Source organism: Electrona antarctica (genome assembly GCF_951216825.1).
Source record: "Electrona antarctica genome assembly, chromosome: 16".
Taxonomy (NCBI): domain Eukaryota; kingdom Metazoa; phylum Chordata; class Actinopteri; order Myctophiformes; family Myctophidae; genus Electrona; species Electrona antarctica.
The window spans coordinates 20537698-20559536 of record NC_136797.1 but is presented as its reverse complement, the minus strand read 5'-3'; the positions used below and the strand labels follow the sequence as shown (position 1 = coordinate 20559536).

General features: G+C 43.3%; 1 protein-coding gene across 1 annotated transcript; it reads left to right on the top strand.

Moving 5' to 3' along the window:
• Window positions 1-3732: 3732 nt before the first annotated feature.
• LOC306939341 (histidine ammonia-lyase-like) lies at window positions 3733-19585 on the top strand (the record flags this gene model as incomplete). The annotated part of the gene is made up of 18 exons (XM_079523926.1): window positions 3733-3751; window positions 4217-4291; window positions 4401-4473; window positions 4621-4687; window positions 6202-6239; window positions 6415-6540; window positions 7085-7224; window positions 7860-7907; window positions 8566-8713; window positions 9768-9863; window positions 10063-10121; window positions 11817-11897; window positions 12071-12136; window positions 13577-13742; window positions 15207-15341; window positions 16721-16829; window positions 17625-17694; window positions 19529-19585. The coding sequence occupies exons 2-18, from the start codon at window positions 4220-4222 to the stop codon at window positions 19583-19585; spliced, it is 1551 nt and encodes a 516-aa protein (XP_079380052.1). The 5' UTR covers window positions 3733-3751; window positions 4217-4219.
• Window positions 19586-21839: the final 2254 nt, after the last annotated feature.

Genomic DNA, 21839 nt, shown 5'->3' with positions numbered 1-21839 from the left:
ATAGGCTATATTATTATTTAATCTTAAACATAGCCTTTGGTGACTGGTTGATGGATATATAAAACAATGATTCACTGACTATGTGTGTGTGTGTGGGTGAACATTTTCATGTATTTTTTTAATTAAATGTTCACATTACAGGTGCATCCTGGAGCACAGCACATTGTGCTTGTGATCAGTCCATTGAAGGCACTGATGCATGACCAGGTCACCAGGTGGACTGACCTTGGCATCAGGTGTGCGGCAGTCACCGGTGATATGTCACAGGAGGACGTGCAAAGTAAGTAATTCTATCACAATTATTATGCACTGTTACATCTGCTCTGTTACATTTTTGAGTGGTGTAAACCACTCCAACAACTGGCTTTGTACCCGTGTCTGTTCGTACCAAAAAGAATCACACCCATGTGAACTGAGTGGTGTAAGGTCTTATATAGACTGATCAACTGTGGTCTGACGTAATGTCTGACGTAATGAAATCACACCCGTGTGAACTGGGTGACCATAGCAACCATGCTCATTTTTTGGTACGAACAGACACGTAAACTAACAAAGCCAGTTGTAGGAGTGGTTTACACCACTCAAAAATGTACCCGTGTCTGTTCGTACCACTCAAAAATCACACCCGTGTGAACTGAGTGGTTTAAGGTCTTATATAGACTGATCAGCTGTGGTCTGACGTAATGTCTGACGCAATTAAATCACACCCGTGTGAACTGGGTGACCATAGCAACCATGCTCATTTTTGAGTGGTGTAAACCACTCCTACAACTGGCTTTTGTGTGCAGAAAAAAATGAGCATGGTTGCTATGTTCAAAATAATTTCTGACGTAATTAAATCACACCCGGGTGAACTGGATGACCGTAGCAACCGTGGTCATTTTCTCTGCACAAAAAAAGCCAGTTGTGAAATCACATCCGGGTGTGATTTCATTACGTCAGATCAGAGCTGATCAGGCTATATAATACCTTATTACGTCAGACCACAGCTGATCATGCTATATAAAACCTTACACCACTCAGTTCACACGGGTGTGATTTTTTTTGGTACGGACAGACACGTAAACTAAACGGACAGACACGTAAACGGACAGACACGTAAACTAACAAAGCCAGTTGTACGAGTGGTTTACACCACTCAAAAAATGAGCATGGTTGCTATGGTCACCCAGTTCACACGGGTGTGATTTCATTACGTCAGACATTACGTCAGACCACAGCTGATCAGTCTATATAAGACCTTACACCACTCAGTTCACACGGGTGTGATTTTTAAGGAATGCTTAACCAGTGTATCTGTGATGCATTTAAGGTGTTCTGGACTGCACCGTGGACCTAGTGTTCATGTCCCCAGAGGCAGCAGTGGAGAAGAAGTGGTGGGGTTGGGTCAAGGAGCACAAGACCAAAATCTGTCTCTTGGCCTTGGATGAGGTCAGACACTACTGACTTCCTTCACATTATTAGACTACAGCCCTACTCTCTAACAGAGCTGTTGGGAGGGAGGTGGGGCACATGTTGCCTATGCATATGGTATGGTGTGTGGCTGTGTGTGCTATAGCAGCAGCCACCACCAGGCTCTGCCAAACTTTGTTCAACTCAACTGTCATTGCATCTCTGTATTATAATTTCAGACGGCACAGGTGGGCGGCCGTGTGCCCCCCTTGCCTCTGGGCCCCCACGCAGTCGCGTTGTCTGCGTCACGGTAGTTACGCCCCTGACCACTCCTCCCTCCTTATCAAACTCACCTGCCTCTCATTATCACCCGGCCAATCCCTGGTGCAATCACCACAGTATAAATACACCTGCGATCTCTCAACCAAGTTGTTTGTTCTGCTCCACGACAGACCAAACATGGGTTGTAGATCGGCTATTTTCGCTATTCTTCAAATTTGCCATCCTCCTCCACCCCAACCTCCTCCTTCCGCCTCGATTCTCTAGGAATCCAGGGGGGGCAGTGACGGAGCAGAGACGACCAACCGCTCATCCCGAGTAGAGCAAAGATGGCCGTCAGCTCCAGAGACTACGCCCCCACCCTGAGTCTCGCCTTACCTTGGGTTCCTCACTCCACTCCGCATTCATCTCATTCTGTTTCAATAAACTGTTAAACTTGAGCGAAGGTGTGGTCTCTTACTAGTGAAAGGTTGCTTATCACCAGTTTCTCTTGGTTTGCTTTGTCCACTGGAATGCCCTCATGGTTCCTCCAGTATCGATCGCCTCCCATATAGCATCTGACTCCACCATGGCTGTATCTCCTCCCATATAGCATCTGACTCCACCATGGCTGCGGGTTTCTTGTCTGGAATGTCTGTGGAATCCAGAGTTATTGACATGGTGAACCTCAACCCTACTGTGTGCCACTGCCATCTCCTTGGCACGGTTTGCCACGGAGTGTGTGTGTAAAAGTAAAGCCAGTAAAACCACAGAGCAGAGCAATTTATAAATCTTTAGGCCAGTGCAGCCAGTCGGACATTGTCACTGTGCGTGCGTGCGTGCGTGCGTGCAACCCGTGCGTGCGTGTGTGTTAATGAGTCAGGCAGGGCTTATGCAGGGTTAATGTTTATTGTGCCATGGTTTGGCAATACATCCTTCAGATTGGTGTCACATGTTAACTCTCTGGGGCCACACATTGTTCAACTTCTGTTTTATCAGTATTTCTCCGTCCCCTTTGTCACCATCCTATAGCCTCTGTCCTCCGTCCTCAGCAATGCATCGCGTCTCAGTGTGCGTGCGTGGTGAATGGCTGCGGGTGCTCTGCGGCCGCGGCGGCCCCACGGCCTCCGTCCGTTGGCTGGGCTCCGAGGCTCTGCGGCGCTACGGCCAGGCTATGAGGCTGGAGGAGGAGGAGGCCCACGAGGAGGTGGGTGTCATGGTGCGGAGGTGCCAGGGAGGAGAGCTCCTCCACCCTGATGATCTGCTCAAGGACATCCTGGAGGACAACGACTTTGTGCAGCTGGGTAAGGATTTTGTTGGTCAATTAATGCAGCCATATCTTTATCCCGATTTTACAAAAGTGTTGCTATATCAGTGGTGCTAACTCATGTCAAGGAGGACCCCCACAATTATATGTATTTGGCTGCCAATCCCATCTCAAAATGTTTTGTTTAAAGGGACCCCCAGAAGCAAAGCAAAGATATTAGTTAAATAATGAATTATATAAACATATAATAGATATAATCTTTAATAGATTATATATAGGCATATATTTATATATATATTCAAAAAAATTGAAGAATACAAGCTTGTAGATCTGCTATTTTTGAATTGCCAAAGTATAAAATTACACATGATGCTTTCCCAGTTGTGATGGCTTAATGTGCTCACTTTTTACTAAATGAGTCCTCGAATTTTGCCTATAGTATTACTATTATATTCAGAATAAATGCAGGCTAAATGCATGAAGGGCAACTGGTTACCTGTTGTGTGCAGCTCAACAAATGAGATGCCCACAACAATAGCCTATTTTAACTCGCAGCTAAATTACCATGCAGGATTTTACAGTGCAGATGCATTAAATTAAATTGCCTGTGTTTTTCTTAAGTAATAGAGGCAGAGGACCCATTTCCACCAGCTAAAGCTTTGCCTTTGTATCCTTCAACTAATGCAGAGTTGTGTATGTGTGTGTGTGGTATTTAATTAATGTGTGCTATATTTTGATGGTCAAGTACAACTTTATTCAAGCCTCTTCAGATCTACTCCCTTAACTAATCCCCTAATCCCCACCAGGACAAGCTCATATAAAGAACCAAAAGAGGTGGGTACTCCTCTTTCTGTAGTTTTTGTAATAAAGTAACTATAGTGCCAGTGCTACAATATGTGCCAGTAAGTATAAATACTTCAAAACCTTCAAAACCGCTCTCAAAGGGCACCTACGGATGGCTGCAATTCGAAACTGGCCCCCGTAAGATCGGAATCCCCATCCCCTTTTCCCCTCACTGTATATGTTTCTTTTCCCTTTTTACCTCCTTTATGATGAATTCCTGTTCTGTTCTTTGACTATATAGAAGTGTCTATTTGTACGTCTCTAAATGTTTTGATGAATTGAATAAGGTAGACCCTCTTGTAAACAAGTGTAATGCTTTATTGGGTGCATTCACAGTTAACAGTCTTTGTATTGAGTTGTGCTTGAAATGTACTGTAATTCTGCAAACTGTTAATAAATATTTCAATCAATCAATCAAAGTAAGTGACAAAAACTCTGTTTCTTCTGTGATGTCAGTACATGTATCTAGATGGGAACAGTCTGACCACTGCTCGGCTTGTCTTGTTGGGGAAAGGCATGTTCAAGGTTACGGTAAGGAATAGGCCTACAGAGCAGCTACAACAGTCAGTGAATCATTAAAAAAGTGATCGTGTTATAGTTGAAACCACAATTCTTGACCTGACCTGTTTTGACTCCTCAGTTGACAGCTGAGGCTGAAGCCAGAGTTATTCGAGCAAGAAATGTAATTGAGACCATCATAACAGAAAACAGAGGTATCGTGTGTGTGTGTGTGTGTGTGCATGCGTGCGTGCGTGCGCGCGCATCTTTCTTTCTTTCCAGCTTAAGAATTTCTTATTTTTTTTAATTGTTCATATTTGATATAAAACAGGCATTTTTCAACACTTTTCCCCTTGCTGAAGTTGTTTATGGCGTCAACACTGGGTTTGGAAAGTTTGCCAACATACTGGTGCCAAAGGAAAAGCTCACGTAAGTGGTTGTAAATTAACTTTAGTCTATCACCATGTCTGTGAGAAGAAAACAGTCTGTCATCAACTGTATAAACAATGTCCAAGGTGTTGTGTTAACTCTGTCCCATCAGAGCACGTGTAGCATCTGTAAATACAGCCTACAGTTGGGTGCCACCGATATTGTCCCTTATCATTTGACCCATTTAGGCCTGACCTCAACATTTTAAAAAATCCTTCTAAATCGTCCAGTTTTCTGAAATAAATATTTTCACGATTTTTCAAAAATAGCAGACCTACAAGCTCGTAGCGCGCCACTCGGTGGCGCGCTATGAGCTTGTAGATCTGCTATTTTTCAATAGCTAAATTATAACATAATGTTTAAAACACCAAAAGGGGTTCCCGCCCAAAATGGGTTAACTGTCCTTTTGCGAAGATCACGCAAACCTCAGCAAAAAGAAAAGGACAATATCGATGGCCTCCAACTGTATATCAGGGGTAGGCAACCTGCTGCTCTAGCCCATTTTGGGCGGGAACCCCTTTTGGTGTTAGCATTATGTTATGCTTTAGCTATTGAAAAATAGCAGATCTACAAGCTCATAGCGCGCCACCGAGTGGCACGCTACAAGCTTGTAGGTCTGCTATTTTGGAAAAATCGTGAAAATGTGGCACAAATATTTGAATATAATATTCTTTCAAAAGACTTTTGTGGCTCTTAGGCCCTCTCCCGTGGCTCCCAGTTGCTTGGGCAAAGAAGTATGAAAAGGAATAAGAGGTTTTCTTTTTTTTATTTTAGTAGGCATAAAGTTATTCTTTCATTTTGATATTGCAAAACAATGTTGCCTATACACCAGATAAAAATAAGAAACAAATTGAATGAAGGAAAAATAAAGAATGTGTTAATGCTAAGACATCTTTGTTTGCTTTCACCACCCAATGCTGCTGGCTTACTGGTATACTTGATAGCAAACAATAAAATGTAACATTGAAAGACCAGAAAAATCACAAATAATTAAATTAAAGTTTTGCTTTATCAAAGCAAACATATTTTGCGGCTCCAGATAGAATTGTAATACTTTTTTTGGCTCTTTTGATAATAAAGGTTGCCTACCCCTGGCCTATATGGTCATGCCTTTATATTATATACCATGTCATACCACGGTGTTGCGTGCGGAAAAATCAAAAACAGAAAATAAACAAAAACAGGACAAAAAAAACAGACAATACAATAACAGTATGACAATACAACAATGATATCAAGGTTGGTTTTTAACTAGGGCTATAAGGAACTGAGGAGCATTTTAAATTCCAAGATAAAGTGGGTTAAGATTGGTGTTGTTTGTGCTGTGTTTTTCTACCTGAAATTGTCTAGGCCTAATATATATACTAAAAAAAATACAAAAATATACAATCTACATGGCCACAACGGACAAGTTGTGGCCGTGTGTGTGCGTGCGTCCGTGCGTGCGTGCGTGCGTGCGCCTATTTGGCTTCAATGTGCACTAACTAACAGTTCTAACTGTCTCCTCTTCTCAGGGAGCTGCAGGCAAATCTGATTCGGTCTCACAGCGCTGGTAGGATATGTGATCATTGTTGCCACGTCCTATATTTAATTTTATTCAACAATATGGCTATCTATCTACAGATGCTCCAATCAATGGCCCCGTTCAATTTCAACCTTATTTTCCTCATTTTGTATTTGTTGCGCATGCGTGTCTGTCTGCGATGCATGCATGCACGTGCGTTTAGGAGTTGGCGCCCCCTTGAGTGCAGAGAGAACACGCATGTTGCTGGCTCTTAGAATCAACGTCCTGGCTAAAGGACACAGTGGCGTCTCCATGGAAACTGTTGACGCTATGATGAAGGCTCTCAATGGTAATATTATGTAACATTAATTCATGGTATTATAGAAAATAAATACAACACAAATCAGATTTTAAATGACCAAACATCTTTCACATTGTGTGTGTGTGTGTGTGTGTGTGTGTGTGTGTGTGTGTGTGTGTGTGTGTGTGTGTGTGTGTGTGTGTGTGTGTGTGTGTGTGTGTGTGTGTGTGTGTGTGTGTGTGTGTGTGTGTGTGCGTGCGTGCGTGCGTGCGTGCGTGCGTGCGTGCGTGCGTGCGTGCGTGCGTGCGTGCGTGCGTGCGTGCGTGCGTGCGTGCGTGCGTGCGTGCGTGCGTGCGTGCGTGCGTGCGTGCGTGCGTGCGTGCGTGCGTGCGTGCGTGCGTGCGTGCGTGCGTGCGTGCGTGCGTGCGTGCGTGCGTGCGTGCGTGCGTGCGTGCGTGCGTGCGTGCGTGCGTGCGTGCGTGCGTGCGTGCGTGCGTGCGTGCGTGCGTGCGTGCGTGCGTGCGTGCGTGCGTGCGTGCGTGCGTGCGTGCGTGCGTGCGTGCGTGCGTGCGTGCGTGCGTGCGTGTCCTAGCATCCTGTCTGTCCTGGGTGCCGGAGAAGGGGACGGTGGGGGCCAGTGGAGACCTGGCACCCCTGGCCCATCTCACCCTGGGTCTGATGGGCGAGGGCAGGATGTGGTCGCCACAGACGGGATGGGCAGACGCCACTGCAGTGAGTTGTTCCCTTATCGCCCATTACCCATTACTGTTGTGGATCAAGGTTATGTTATTTTGTCATCTGACACCCAAACCATACCGTGTTTATTTAATTGTATATCTACAATGGTATATGTCTCCACAGTGAGGCTGGAAAATATAGCCTATAGCAGCCTACTACTATAGCCTACTAGCCTACTGGTAGGCAGAAAAATGGCAACCAGAATAACCCCGTTCTGAGTGAAACTCCTCCCTATGCACTGGCCCTATACTATACACAACACACTCTCCTTGAATGATCTATGGTCAAGGACCCCCAAATTGATAATGTATTTGGCCACGGATCCCCATCTGAAAGGGTTTTGTGCCAGGGACCTTTTGTGCCAGGGAGTTTTGTGTGTTTTTTTAAATGCTAAAAAAAAAGCTTCAATCTTCGGATGTACGAGCTTGTCTATCTACTATTTTTGAATAGCCAACGTATACAATATAAATAAAAGTTACAATTATTTTGTGATGCTGTATTATAATAACACATTTTGCTGCATGGGGACCCCCTGGAACTTCCTCAATGACCCCTGGGTGTCCCCAGACCCCACTTTGAGAACCAGTGATCTAGGAATTGACTGATTGTGTCCAAAATGTGTTTTTCAGGTTCTGGAGGGCCATGGACTCACACCTTTAGTGCTGAAGCCAAAGGAGGTACACCTGGACTGGCATGAACCCATTTAGGCCTGATGTCGAAATTTAAAAAAAATCTTCTAAATCCTATGTTTCTATGTCAATGGTGCTCAAACATATTCATGTCAAGGACCCCAAATATATATGACATTGGCTGCCGACCCCCATCTGAAAATATGTTGTTCCATGAACCCTCCCAGTAGCAAAGATTTGAGTTATTCTGCTCTGTAACAATATATATTCAAAGATTTCAGGCACATTTTCACGATTTTTCAAAAATAGCAGACCTACAAGTTCATAGCTGAGCTTGTAGATCTGCTATTTTTCAATAGCTAAAGTATAACATAATGCTTAGTTAAAACACCAAAAGGGGTTCCTGTCCAGAATGGGTTAAGCCAGTATAGTGTTCAAGTGTGTTTGTGCCAGGCACCCCCAGAAGCAAAGATTTTAGTTAAAAAATGCCCACTTAAAAAAAAAGTTGAAGATTTAAAAGAAATAGCTCATATTGCACAATTTGCTATATTTGAATAGCCAAACAAGCTATAAAATATGGTTAACATGGTTCAAATGATTGTGATGGTGTATTAACACGTGCATTTAGCTGGGGAGTCTACAGTGGTACATTGAAATATCAGTAGAGTAATCATTCTTATTCATGGTGATTGTGGTTATTGATTAGGGGGTTGCGTTGATCAACGGCACTCAGATGATCACGTCTCTCGGAGCGGAGGCCGTGGAGAGAGCTATGGCTGTGGCCAGACAAGCTGACATCATTGCTGCCTTGACTGTGGAGGCCCTCAAAGGAACAACTAAGGCTTTCCATAGTGGTACGCACGCTTGCTCGCACGCACGCACGCACGCACGCACGCACGCACGCACACACACACACACACACACGCTTTTTTTTAATAATTTATTTATTGTCATTCATCAAGTGAAAATACTTGGCTCTGGTAAATTACGGTTCTAGGTTCTGGTAACTTGTGGTGGGCATTTAACATTATTTTTTAACATCATGGACACCATTCAATGTAATGGGCAGCGACGGGCTCCAGAAAAATTGTGACTGGGGGTGCTATGGGGGGGCTGGCTATTTAGAGGGGGGCTAATGAATCTTGGTTTACATAGAAGTCAGTCAATGGGTTCGATTCCCGCTCGGAACGCTGTGGGTGCTCGCGGCGTGTTTCCTCCTCCATCAGTGCCCATACCCGAGGCGGGGTTGGCGAAAGGGCCTTTCTGTGTGGAGTTTGCATGTTCTCCCCGTACCCTCACAAAAAACATGCAGTAATCCTGGTCTCTAAACTGCCTCCCCCTGGCCAGCCGGGGCGCCTGATGGAGGGGAAAGGAACTGGTTGGAATAATGTGTTCCTTCCACGCGCTACGTCCAACCAGTGAAATCCCCCGTCAGGTGTAAAGGAGCAACTTGGACACTCAGGCATGAAGGAAGCATGAGTTCAAGTCCGTTGCTCTCCCCATGTCCCCCATATATGGGGACTAGGTTGGCGGAGGGTGTGTAGAGCCCAGGATCACATTAGATAATTGACACAGGGGTGAAAAATGGGTTACAAAATTGTGGGATAAAAAAGAAAAGAAAAAATAAGTCAGTCAATTGGGCTTGTTTTGAGGGGGGGGGGGCCTCCACCAGAGGGGGCTAAAGCCCCCCCTTCCCCCCCCTGGAGCAGCCGTCCCTGGTAATGGGGCGACAGATTCATTGAGTTGAAAGGAGAGAAGTGGTGCCATGTTATATTCAGTCCCTCAATCTATATACTGTAAATTATTTATTGAGAAAATAATGGACCGATTAGTGGATAATGGAAATAACTTAGTTACTAGTACATACATCAAGTAATGTTTGTTAATTGTATTGTTTTGTTTTGTCAGCTATACATGCAGTGAGACCACACCCAGGTCAGATGGAGGTCGCACAGAGGATGTGTTCTCTCCTAGATTCTGAAGTTTTCCCCTCCCAGATCTCAGGTACACACACACTGACACACACACACACACACACACACACACACACACACACACACGCGCGTGCGCGCACACACGCACACGCACACACACCTTTTATCCTATGGGGTATACGACCATGACCAGTTTAGGAATGACTTCATTCACCACTGCCATTTCCTGCCATTGATTTCCTCCTGCAATGTATTTCCTTTCGTCCCAGAGAGCCATAGATCATGCAAACGTGTCCAGGATGCATACACCCTGCGCTGTATCCCTCAGGTATGATTGGTTGAGTACAGGGGTGGACTGGCCACAGGACGTTAGCCTGGCTAATAAGCCAGACCGAATCAGCCGTTGGCAAAAGAAAATTGCCTGCCGGCGGATTGCGGTCTGGAGAGGCTCAATTGTACGCCCATTTCCTACACCAGAGAACTGGTGTGGCCAATCGGGACACGGTATGCAATATGGGCGGGCTTTGGTACAGTGACGTTCAATGCTTGAGACCTTTGACTGACAGTAGCTCTGACCAATTGCGTCAAAGAGAAAATGTTTGAACCCGCCCCCCCGGGAAACAAGATCCATACACAGCATCTCCAGACTCAAATACCAAACGACAGTGTGATTTGAGTCTGGCTTATTAGCCAGGCTAACAGGACGTACCAGGCAGATGTTAAATGAGTTGTCTGTTGGTTGTGTATCATTTATGTTGTACTGTAAATGTGGTGGTGTTAAAGGAGTATTCCATAATAGAAGGCTTTCTTACCTTTATTTGTAGTTGTTACGTCCCCACCAAAGAAGTCCAGGTGTTATATTGTGCAAAAAGCTCCTTATTGGCTATTTCCCCTACCATAAGCCCTAAATGAATTGCATTGAATTGAATGGGAATTGAATGGGGCTATATGGGGTGTTGTGCTAATTCGCTTATTTCCATCGCTCAAAATTATTATTTTTTTGTATATATCCTCTCTTCATGATATATATCCCAAGCGGCACACTTTAGGCCTACTACTTATTTCGATGGAAATAAGCGAATTAGCACAACACCCCATAGCCCCATTCAATTCCCATTCAATTCAATGCAATTCATTGAGGGCTTATGGTAGGGGAAATAGCCAATAAGGAGTTTTTGCACAAAAAAACACCTGGACCTCTTTGGTGGGGACGTAACAACTACAAAGAAAGGTAAGAAAGCCTTCAAGAATTTGTATGGGCCTCGACCCAAAAAGTCACTGCGCACTGGTTGTGGTGGGCCAGTCTGGGCCAAATTCCGCAAAAATGTCTGGGCCGAATCTTTGTCTCAGTCCAGCCCTGGTTGAGTACGTGTATGCCTTTGTACACTCTTGGCACAACCCAAGACCTTTGTTTATAGCCATAAGCTGACAAGCTGTGGATGGCATTTATGCACACTATAGTGCTTTTCTCTGCTTTTAGTGATACGATTAGTATCTCACAGACTCACACTGTAAAAATCATAATTTTTTTAAATGGGTTTTTTTTGTTTGTGGTTTTTACATTACATGTGTAAAAAAAGAGTGTATAAATGGAACCAAATGTGGTTCCGAATCCTAACTAATGGACCCATAAGGGTCCCATAACTAAAATGAACCATTTTGGTTCCTAGATATCAATCCTTTTCCTGGGGATCCCTTGGAATCAGACCTCTGTTTATGCTATGGTGTCTCATGTCTGTTGTTGTCCTGTATTGTTATGTATTGTTTGCACTACTTTTGCTGTAAACCTAATTGCCCTTCTGGGACATTAATACAGACCTTGAACCTTGAATCACCTCAAGGACCACTGGGGGGCCCACGGATCCCACAACCAGTGGTTTAGTGCAGAAACTACTAAGAATTACTGTACTTCTAAATAATGTATTCAAATGTACAGTTGCCTTTAATGAAATGAGGTATGAAGGCTTCCACTGTGCAGTAGAGAGTTGTCATCTTTGAATTAACTTCTTCTCCCTGTACCAAGGTTCACGGAGTGGTGAAAGACACCATAGACTTCGTCCAGACGGTGATCTCCACAGAGCTGAACAGTGCCACTGACAACCCAGTATCCATCTATTGTTTGTCTCCCTAAAGCTGATAGGGGATGTCAATACAATGTCTGTGTCTGTGTGATAATGTGGTAGGGCTGATTCTCCCAGAAGGGGGCAATGTTTGGCAAACCACACTCAAAATGACCCAAACTAAAAGTTCCATGATGAATCCTTAATTTGTCTCTAGCTGGTTTTTGCAGAAAGTGGAGAGACAATGTCTGGTGGGAATTTCCACGGCGAGTATCCAGCCAAGGTGAAGGCACTGCACATGGAATAAATTCTGACTTCTTTATCTCCCGTAGTTGGGTGTTTGTTTAGGCAGAGAGACACACATATAGGCCCTCATTTATCAACCGTGCGTACGCCAAAATATGGGTGTATGCCGGCATCCCTGGCGGTGTGAAGTGTGAACTGTGAACGGTTTGGGGGACCATTTAAAACAAAGGCGGCTTGCATGCTGTGGTTTACTAACCAGAAAGGCAAGCGAGGCGAGAGGAGAAACAGGGTAGGCCTACAGCTTTATTTAATCCATGCAGGTGTTCGTTCTTTATATATTTAAGATACAACACACCAGTTGGGCTTGCAAATTGCGTGTGCGTGCGTGCGTCTGTGTGTGTGTATGAGGGTATGAGAGAGGGACGGGGGGGGGGGGTAACATCATGTAACCCTGGATACGTTGTGTGGTCGTATTGCAGTTGTTCATGTCGCAAAAACGGGGGCGAGGCTTGATTTCACAGGGCGTGCCAGATAGATTTCAGCCGTCACATTTATTAACGTCGGAACGAAATTAAGGAAGGATCAGCTGTTTGCGATCACTTTATAAATGCCGACGCTACGTGGGTGTACTACGAAACCTACACTCGAATTTGGGGCAGAATTTACACTCAATTGATAAATGAGGGCCATAGGCTATTCTATAGTTGGATATTACTATTGCTATTACTGGAATTAATGTTGTTGGAGCCATATATCTTATTTGTGACATTAATGTGCCTAAAAATATACATCCAATGCCACCATAATAATAATAATAATCTTTATTGTCTCGAAGGATATTCATCTTCACAGGTCTGTTCAACACCAACAACAAAAACAACACATATTACAGAAAAACATTACACCAAGACAATACAACAATATGAGTCCCCCACTGTGTACAGAACCATCCTATCGGCGGGGCAGTTTGTTTAATGCCGCGATGGCTGAGGGGACAACCTTTTTCCATGGCAAGGTTCTGTATCTTTGTCCTGATGGCATGAGGTTGAAAAAGCGATACAGGGGATGATCAGCGTCACGTGCTAGCCATGTGATGGCCTTATTGTTCATATCAGAAAGTGTTGGTGTAATAACCCTAACCTTAATAACCATTATAAAAGCTCTGGGAAATAGTTTCTTTAGTTTAAGTTTAACGCATTAAAAAAGCATCTGTGTCATTTTAGATTTGAGCTATGTATAGGACATTGGTTACTTATTAAAATAAATAGCAGATATACAATCTCACAGCACGTCACTTTCTGCCGCGGAGTGAGAAAGCTTGAATATAAAATCTTTGAATATATACAGTATATATTTAAGCGAGCATTTCCTTTACTCATATCTTTGCTTCATCAAGATGTGATTCACAATGTCAATGATTTTTTTCATGCCTCCAGTTCTAGAACATTGTTTTTTTGGTTTGTGTAATTCCCTGCAGGTACTCGACTACCTGGCCATAGGAATCCACGAACTATCCAGCATCAGTGAGCGGAGGATTGAGAGGCTGGTTAATCCCTCCCTCAGTGAGCTGCCTGCCTTCCTGGTTGCAGACGGAGGCTTCAACTCAGGCTTCATGATGGCTCACTGCACCGCTGCCGCCTTAGGTAAAGAATGTGATTACAAAGGCTCCAATGTGTTTCCATCCATCTTCAACCGCTTATCCGTAGTCAGGTCGCGGGGGGAACAGCTCCACCAGAGTGCTCCAGACTTCCCTCTCCAGAGCAACATTAGTGACTTCCTCCTGGGGGATCCCGAGACGTTCCAAGGCCAGTGAGTCGATGTGTTTCCTCCAACTGCACCTTGGTCTGCCCCGGGGTCTCCTCCCAGTGGGACGTGCATCGAGGACCTCCCTAGGGAGACGCCCGAGAGGCATCCTAACCAGATGCCCCGAACCACCTCAGCTGACTCCTTTCCAGGCGAAGGAGCAGCGGTTCTCCGGTACTCCGAGTCTCTCTCGTGTGACTGAACTTCTCACCCTATCTCTAAGGGAGATGCTAGCCACTCGTCGAAGAAAACTCATTTCGGCCGCTTGTATTCGTGACCTTATTCTTTCGGTTATGTGTTTCCAACTTGTGCATAATTGGCCTTTTTTAGTTTTTCTGGCTGATGTGCTGTTGCCGTGCACAAAGACCATCTGTCCTGAGAGAGATGACAGCTTTAGCTTGTGTTCATCATCAGCCTCAAAGTAGATGCAAGCTAGGAATGGGCCTCAAAAGCAGGGGCATAAACTGGTAAAAGGGGGGTCTTAACATTTGTTTCATTAAAAAGGGTGGCTTTAACATTTTTTTGGTGGGATTATATTGTAATAATTTTGGGGTATTTTTGTGTAAATGTTTGTAATTTACAAGAGATGGAGAAGGCTAACCATAATAATTGGTTAAAGGCTTATGAATTAAAAGGCTTAAAGCCTTTATGGACTTTTAACATTTACGCTCAGAAGCTCTCCGATTGAAACCATTCATATTTTCAGCATGAAAAGGTGCTGTGTCCCTCCCAGGCCCAGCATGAATCTGCCATGACATATACATTAATTGGCGACTGTGGCTCAGGAGGTAGAACAGGTCGCCCAATGATCCCTGGGTCGGTGGTTCGAATCCCGGCTCCTCCTGTCCACATGTCGAAGTGTCCTTGGGCAAGACACTGAACCCTAGATTGCCTCCAATGAGTCGGTGTGAGCTCGCCACCATTGGTGTGTGAATGTGGGAAGTGAGGACGCTGGCGTCGACTGTTCGCCACTTCACCTCCCAATGTATGAATGAATGAACCATTGTAAAGCGCTTTGAGCACTTGGAAAAGCGCTATAAAATGCAATTCATTAATTTATACACTGTTGTCAAGAACATTTTCAAGAAAACAGGAATGCTACAAGCTCACTGCTCACACGTTGTGAGAACTGCTGGTGACTCCAGCAGATGGGAGTGTGCAACCCCTGTGATGTGAATGTCATTTCCATACCCGACAGTATCTCATGCAGCAGTCACCTTCTAATTACCAAGGGAGTGAATTTTGAGGGAGTATGTTCTGTACCTGCTGTAACAGAGGTGTTGTGTCTTTGTCTTCCCCTGTAGTGTCTGAGAGCAAGACCCTCTGCCACCCGTCCTCAGTCGATTCCCTCTCTACCAGCGCAGCGACAGAAGACCATGTGTCTATGGGTGGCTGGGCTGCTAGGAAAGCTCTGAGAGTAGTAGAGCATGTAGAACAAGGTACTGTACACATGTAAATGGTGATGATTATTATTTTTGTTAATGTTTTTTGTGGCTTTCGCCTTTATTTTATATTTTTTATAGAGGGACAGACAATAGGCTGACAGGAAATGGGGAGAGATATGTGGCCGTCGGGATCGGGAGTCGAACACGCGGCACACTGCCAGACTTGGGCTACCGGCCAAGGTGCCTGGACCGCTGAGCCACGGCCCAGGCCCATCTATATCTATTAGGGGGGTAACTACATTTTAACAGCGATACGATACATGGTTGTGGTTGATACGATACATGGATGATATTGGTTCATTCCGACGATACGATACAATACAATACGATTCAATGATTTAAAATCGATGCAGTAACTATTTAGCAAATAAATTAAATCTGTGAAACATGTGCAGTTATTTAGAGGTAGAGCAGGTCGTCCAATGATCCATGGGTCGGCGGTTCGAATCCCGGCTCCTCCTGTCTACATGTCGAAGTGTCCTTGGGCAAGACACTGAACCCCAAATTGCTCCCGATGTGCTGGTTGGTACCTTGCATGGCTTCCGCCGCAATCGGTGTATGAATGTGTGTGTGAATGGGTGAATGTAATGCACAATCTATGTAAAGCGCCTTGGATAAAGGCGCTATATAAATGCACCATTTACCATTTTATTTACCATTTAAGGGAAAAATGTATTGTCAATTGGTTGTGAATCTTCTTGACTGATTGTTTATTGTAATTCCTTCAATTGCTGTAACCACGTGAGGATTTTCTATTTTGTTGTTCGTAGGATAGGCATTTATAAGCTTTCAGCTTCAGCCTATTCCTTTTGATCACCTCCAGTTCCTTTTTGTTATTGTAACCGTGTGTTAACAAATAAGTGAAGATGATCAAAAATAAACTAAACTAAACTAAACTAAACTATTATTAGGAATAAGTAAACGGTGATTCTCTGGTAAATACATGGACATTATATTTGAACAAATCCGTACCTTGACATGAACACAGAATACGCACATTTATCAATAGACCAAGCGAAGCGATATTGCATGGAAGTAATTTAAGTATTGATTCAATCGATTATTTGCTTTGCAAAACTATTCGATGCCGATTATTTGCATTGCAAACGATACCATATGTTGCCGTTTACATGTCGATGTACTTCGATTCTTGAAATTAAAATTGTTTTTTTTTATGCAGTTACACCCCTAATATCTACATTTATATACACATCTTCTATACACTTCCCACTCGGAGTCGGGATATGCAGGGGTCACACTGATTACATCATGCCCAACATAGGGATGTTAGTTTGAAAGCCAATGAGTGAAACTTGTCTCTTGGCTTACAACAAGACTATAGGTTGAAACATTCTCCATTATTTCACCTACAGTGCTGGCTATTGAGTTACTTGCCTCCTGTCAGGCCCTGGAGTTCCTCCGTCCTCTGAGGACCACTGATCCTCTAGAGAAGGTCTACGACCTGCTACGCTCTGTGGTCAGGTAAGAGCTGCACCGTGATAGAAAACAACACACTACATGACTCTTAACCCCTTTAGGTCTGACGTCAAAAAAAATGTCTTCTAAATCCTGACAGTTTTCTGAAATACCTGTTTCTAGGGCTATATCACTCAATATTTCATGTCAAGGACTCCAAACATTATATGTAATTGGCCGGCCACCCCCATCTGAAAATATGTTTTTCCAGCCCCCCCCCCCCCCCCCCCAGAAGCAAAGATTTGAGTTAAAATCGGTCGCTCTGAAAGAATAGGTTTGCGCCACATTTTCCCGATTTTTCAAAAATAGCAGACCTAAATAATGCTAAATATAAATAAATGCTAAAAATTAAAGGAGAATTCCATGCTAGAAGGCTTTCTTACCTTTATTTGTAGTTGTTACGTCCCCACCAAAGAGGTCCAGGTGTTATTTTGTGCAAAAGTGCATTATTGGTTATTTTCCCTACCATAAGCAGTCAATTAATTGCATTGAATTGAATGGGGCTACGGGGTGTTGTGCTAATTCGCTTATTTCCATCGCTCAAAAATCTATTTATTTTGTATATATCCTCTCTTCATAATGTAAATGAAAATAAGCGAATTAGCACAAAAACCCGACCCTCATTGAGGGCTTATATTAGGGGATATAGGCAATAATGCACTTTTGCACAAAATAACACCTGGACCTCTTTGGTTGGGACGTAACAACTACAAATAAATTCTCCTTTAAGCATTAGATTCAAATCGTGTAACAAGTGACTTGCATCTCTAAACAAGTTGTTGACCAAATTAATCTCACCAGCCCTTGGAATAAAGATAGATGCATGAGTCCTGACATAGAGGCAGCTCACGCTCTCCTCCAAGAGCAAAAGGCAAGTTTCCCTGATAAAGGAAAATTAGCTAAATGTGTGGCAAATCTGCAACAAAAATGCTTACCACTAGCTTTCTTCACAGATGTGTTCATAAAGGTGTCTACAATCACATATAAATGTGTTCCAACCCAACTCCCTTGGGAAACTTTGTGACAGCTGCTGAAAGATGGGGTACCATTAACAACCAATATAAGGGAAAAACTTCCAAATTTCATTATACTTTAAGTAGCATGTGACATGTCAAACTAGGGGGTTTTCATGATTCTGAATCCATTGCAAGCATTAGTTTTGCACAAAAAACACTCCTTTGCCTAAAAATGCCCTATAGCCATCATCACAAATGTGATGAGGTCAGCACATTTGGACACATATGGGCAAGTGGCTATGGCCGAATTTAGCCCAAAGAGTATTTGTCAAAGTTTCCCAAGGGAGTTAGGTTGGAACAAATGTATATGTTATAGTAGACACTAGGGCATTAACCAAACGTGATTTTTGATAGTCGACACGAATACCATCAAAATCGATTTATAGTCGATTAGTCGGCGGTAAAATATGATATTTTTTTCCATCCAATCAAGCATTAAAACATCATGTTCTGAAACGGCCAGCGCGAGTGAAGGATTAACTGCAGAACAGAGCCGTTGAATGCAGGCCGAGTGGAATAGTAAGAGAGTGGCGACACGCTTTGATCTCGCCACAAAGCGGGTGCCTATGGGCTATAGTTCCAAACATAGGAACTATCCCATTGAGATATAATGAGCACTTCCGCATTCCATTGTTACAATGGGAGTCAACGCTAGTGCCGCCACTCTCTTACTAGATTACGCTGAATGCCGCTCTGATTGGCCGAAATTCACATCAGCTGTTAAAAGTCAAGTCAAAGTTGCAAGTCCACAATGACTCACGGATGGACGCGCTGTGAGCTTGTAGATCTGCTATTTTTGATGCGCAAGACCTTTCTACGGCGCAGCATAGCATGTTACGTTGTTGAAAATGTTTGTTCAGTTGGAGAGTGGAGAGTAGACGGAGGAGGAGGAATGAACGATGCGATAATTTTCATACAACCCTAAATGTTCAACAACAAGTTACAACCACAGTTCCTTTGTTTTTTAGAAGGAGCTACAAGCTAGGAGGGGGTTATGATTACATACTAGGCTTGCTAGCTAGCAGGCTTGCCAGGCTATGAATCAGATGATCAACTCCTTCACTCCACCGCGACTATTATAACTATGATCGCGCGGCATAGCTGTTTGTTTTTAATAATGCCGCACACCTGCACTTTTGTTGGATAAGCATGAAGAAAGATTAATAAGAAAAATAATCATGAAATCACGGGAAGAGCTACTGTAGTTTGACTGTCACCAAACTGGATATTATTGGGCAGAGTGAGGAGGGAGTCGAGGGACTCCTGCTATACTACTCTACCGGACGAAACGACGACACGTCTCCAATACAGTCGGCTTGTATATGATATGAAAACAATCAGCCAGGAATGGATTAGTACTTAAGTTGGAGAACTACCAACACAACCACAGAGCTCACAGCTGCATGTCTGCTGTAAAAAAAAAAAAAAAATCAAATAATATTAACGATTACCCGATTTTTGATTTACAGTGTCGACTACCGTTTTGCTATTCGACTAGTCGACTAATCGATTTTTATGTTAATGCCCTAGTAGACACCTTTATGAACACATTTGTGAAGAAAGCTAGTGGTAAGCATTATTTTGCAGATTTGCCACACATTTCGCTAATTTTCTCTAACTATGACAACGTTTTAGTAAAGACATTTGGTTCCGAAATCATGTCATAATGACTTTGTCTCCCTGCTTCAGGTGTGGGAGGCAGTTCAACCCTACATGGACAAATACAGCAAAAAGATGACCAACTGAACCAAGTACTCCCAATAACAAGGACGATAGAAGTTTCCTAATCAATGTATAATCATTTGGGACAGTGGTTCCCAAACTTTTTCGTGTGAAGGACCCCCAAAACATGTATTAGGTCACGGATAAGGGAGAATTTTTACGGCTCTAGCAGTGATTCCGAAACATATTAATTTCAAGGACCCCCAGTTTCACAAGCATTAGGCTACGGTCCCCCGATTTAATGGCATTTATATCTCTGGTACCCCAATTTATATTGTAAAAGTAGAGTAACTACTGACTGGGATTTTCTTTGAGGATGCTAGTATTGACACAGCCACCAAGGCTATTACCGCTTATATTTCCTTGTGTGTTGATATGATAGTGCCAAGGAAAGTTATAACTAAGTATCAACAATAATAGACCATACCGTAAATTAGCTCAGTTAGTTGTGAACCCTTGTATAATAAAATGGTACTTTTCCTTTCTTATCTCCCTAGGAGACCACAGAGGGTGAGATTTAACTCGGTTCTCGCAGAGGAGACACTTGGTAGTACAGGGGTGCCCCAAGGAACAGTCAGTTCATCTTTTCTGTTTACCTTGTATACGGACGACTGTGTCAGCTCACATCCAAATCAGTTTGTTATCAAGTTTTCAGATGACACCGTGAGACTTAGTCTGCTCAAGAGCGCTAATAACATCCTCAGCCATAGAGCTGGAGTAGACACGTTTATAGAGTGGTGTGATCTAAATAATCTGAAAATGAATGTAAACAAAACAGAGGAGGTCATAGTTGACCCCAGGTCCATAGGAGACCACAGTATGAATAGTGTTCACAACCATAACATCAAACAGATCTCCTCCTAAAAAATACCTGGGAGTGCAGATCGATCAAATGCTGATAAACCACAAGTATTATTTTAAACCATTGAAGTATTGTTAAATCCTCCCTTATCCACATGTTTGGAAGCCTCCCCGGAGGTACGCGAAAGTTTTCTCTCATTTGTCATAGATAAAATAGCCACTATCAGAGCCCTCTTTCCACCCCCTGTTCTTGACCCCCCGACGTCTGTTAATACTCATGTTCCTGTTTTTAATCATTTTGAACCTGTGTCGCTCTTAGCTCTTAGTGACATTGTTGCAAAAATTAAACCCTCATCCTGCCCGTTAGATGCCATCCCCACCCGCTTATTTAAGGAGGTCTGGGGGACTATTGGACCTTCAGTCCATAACATAAAATGTGCTGGTACAACAGGAGTTGTACCAGCACATTTTAAAGTAGCAGTTGTGGAACCCCTAATCAAAAAAGCCAACCTGGACACCTCTGTATTATCCAACTATCGACCCATTTCCAAGCTTCCATTTATTTCAAAACATTTAGAAAAAACAGCACTTTTACAGTTAGACTTTTTTTAAATGAGCACAACATTCTTGAAACATTTCAATCTGGTTTTAAAGCTTTCATAGCACTGAGTCTGTACTGCTCAAAGTTTTTAATGATCTTTTAATTTCCACAGATAATGGTGACACTGTAATTATTTTACTCTTAGATTTAACTGCTGCTTTTGACACAATAGACTATACTATTTTAATATCACGCCTGGAGCACAGTTTAGGTATCAGGGATACCGCCCTAGACTGGTTCAAATCATACCTATGCAATAGATCCTTCTCAGTTAAATTTGGTCATCATACATATTCTTCCGCCCCCCTGTCATCTGGCGTCCCCCAAGGTTCAATTATTGGCCCCATCCAGTTTTCACTATTATCTTCTCTCCACTATATCTAAACAAAACATGGCATCTCCTATCATCTATACGCAGATGACTCCCAAATATACATGTCCCTAAATAGAAATAGTAACAGCCCCCTATCCCCTCTCTTTGAATGTTTAAAAGATATTAAAGCCTGGATGGCCCTACATTTTTTAAATATAAATGAAAGAAAAACTGAGGTCAGAGGTAATAATGTTCGGACCAAGTGTCATTAACGCTTCTCCCTTAGACCTGGGCCCACTTCAACCCTTTGTGGTTCCCATGGTCTCCGATTTAGGAGTTAAAAAGGTTAATGCTTTTAAACTTGATACACAAATAAATGCTGTGGTTAGATCTAGTTTTTATCATTTGAGGCTTTTATCACACATCAAATCAGTTTTATCTTTTAAGGACCTAGAGCGAGTGATACACGCTTTTATTACAACTCGCCTTGATTATTGTAATGCCCTCTACGCCGGCATCACCCAAGCCTCCCTCTCCCGCCTTCAACTTGTTCAGAATGCTGA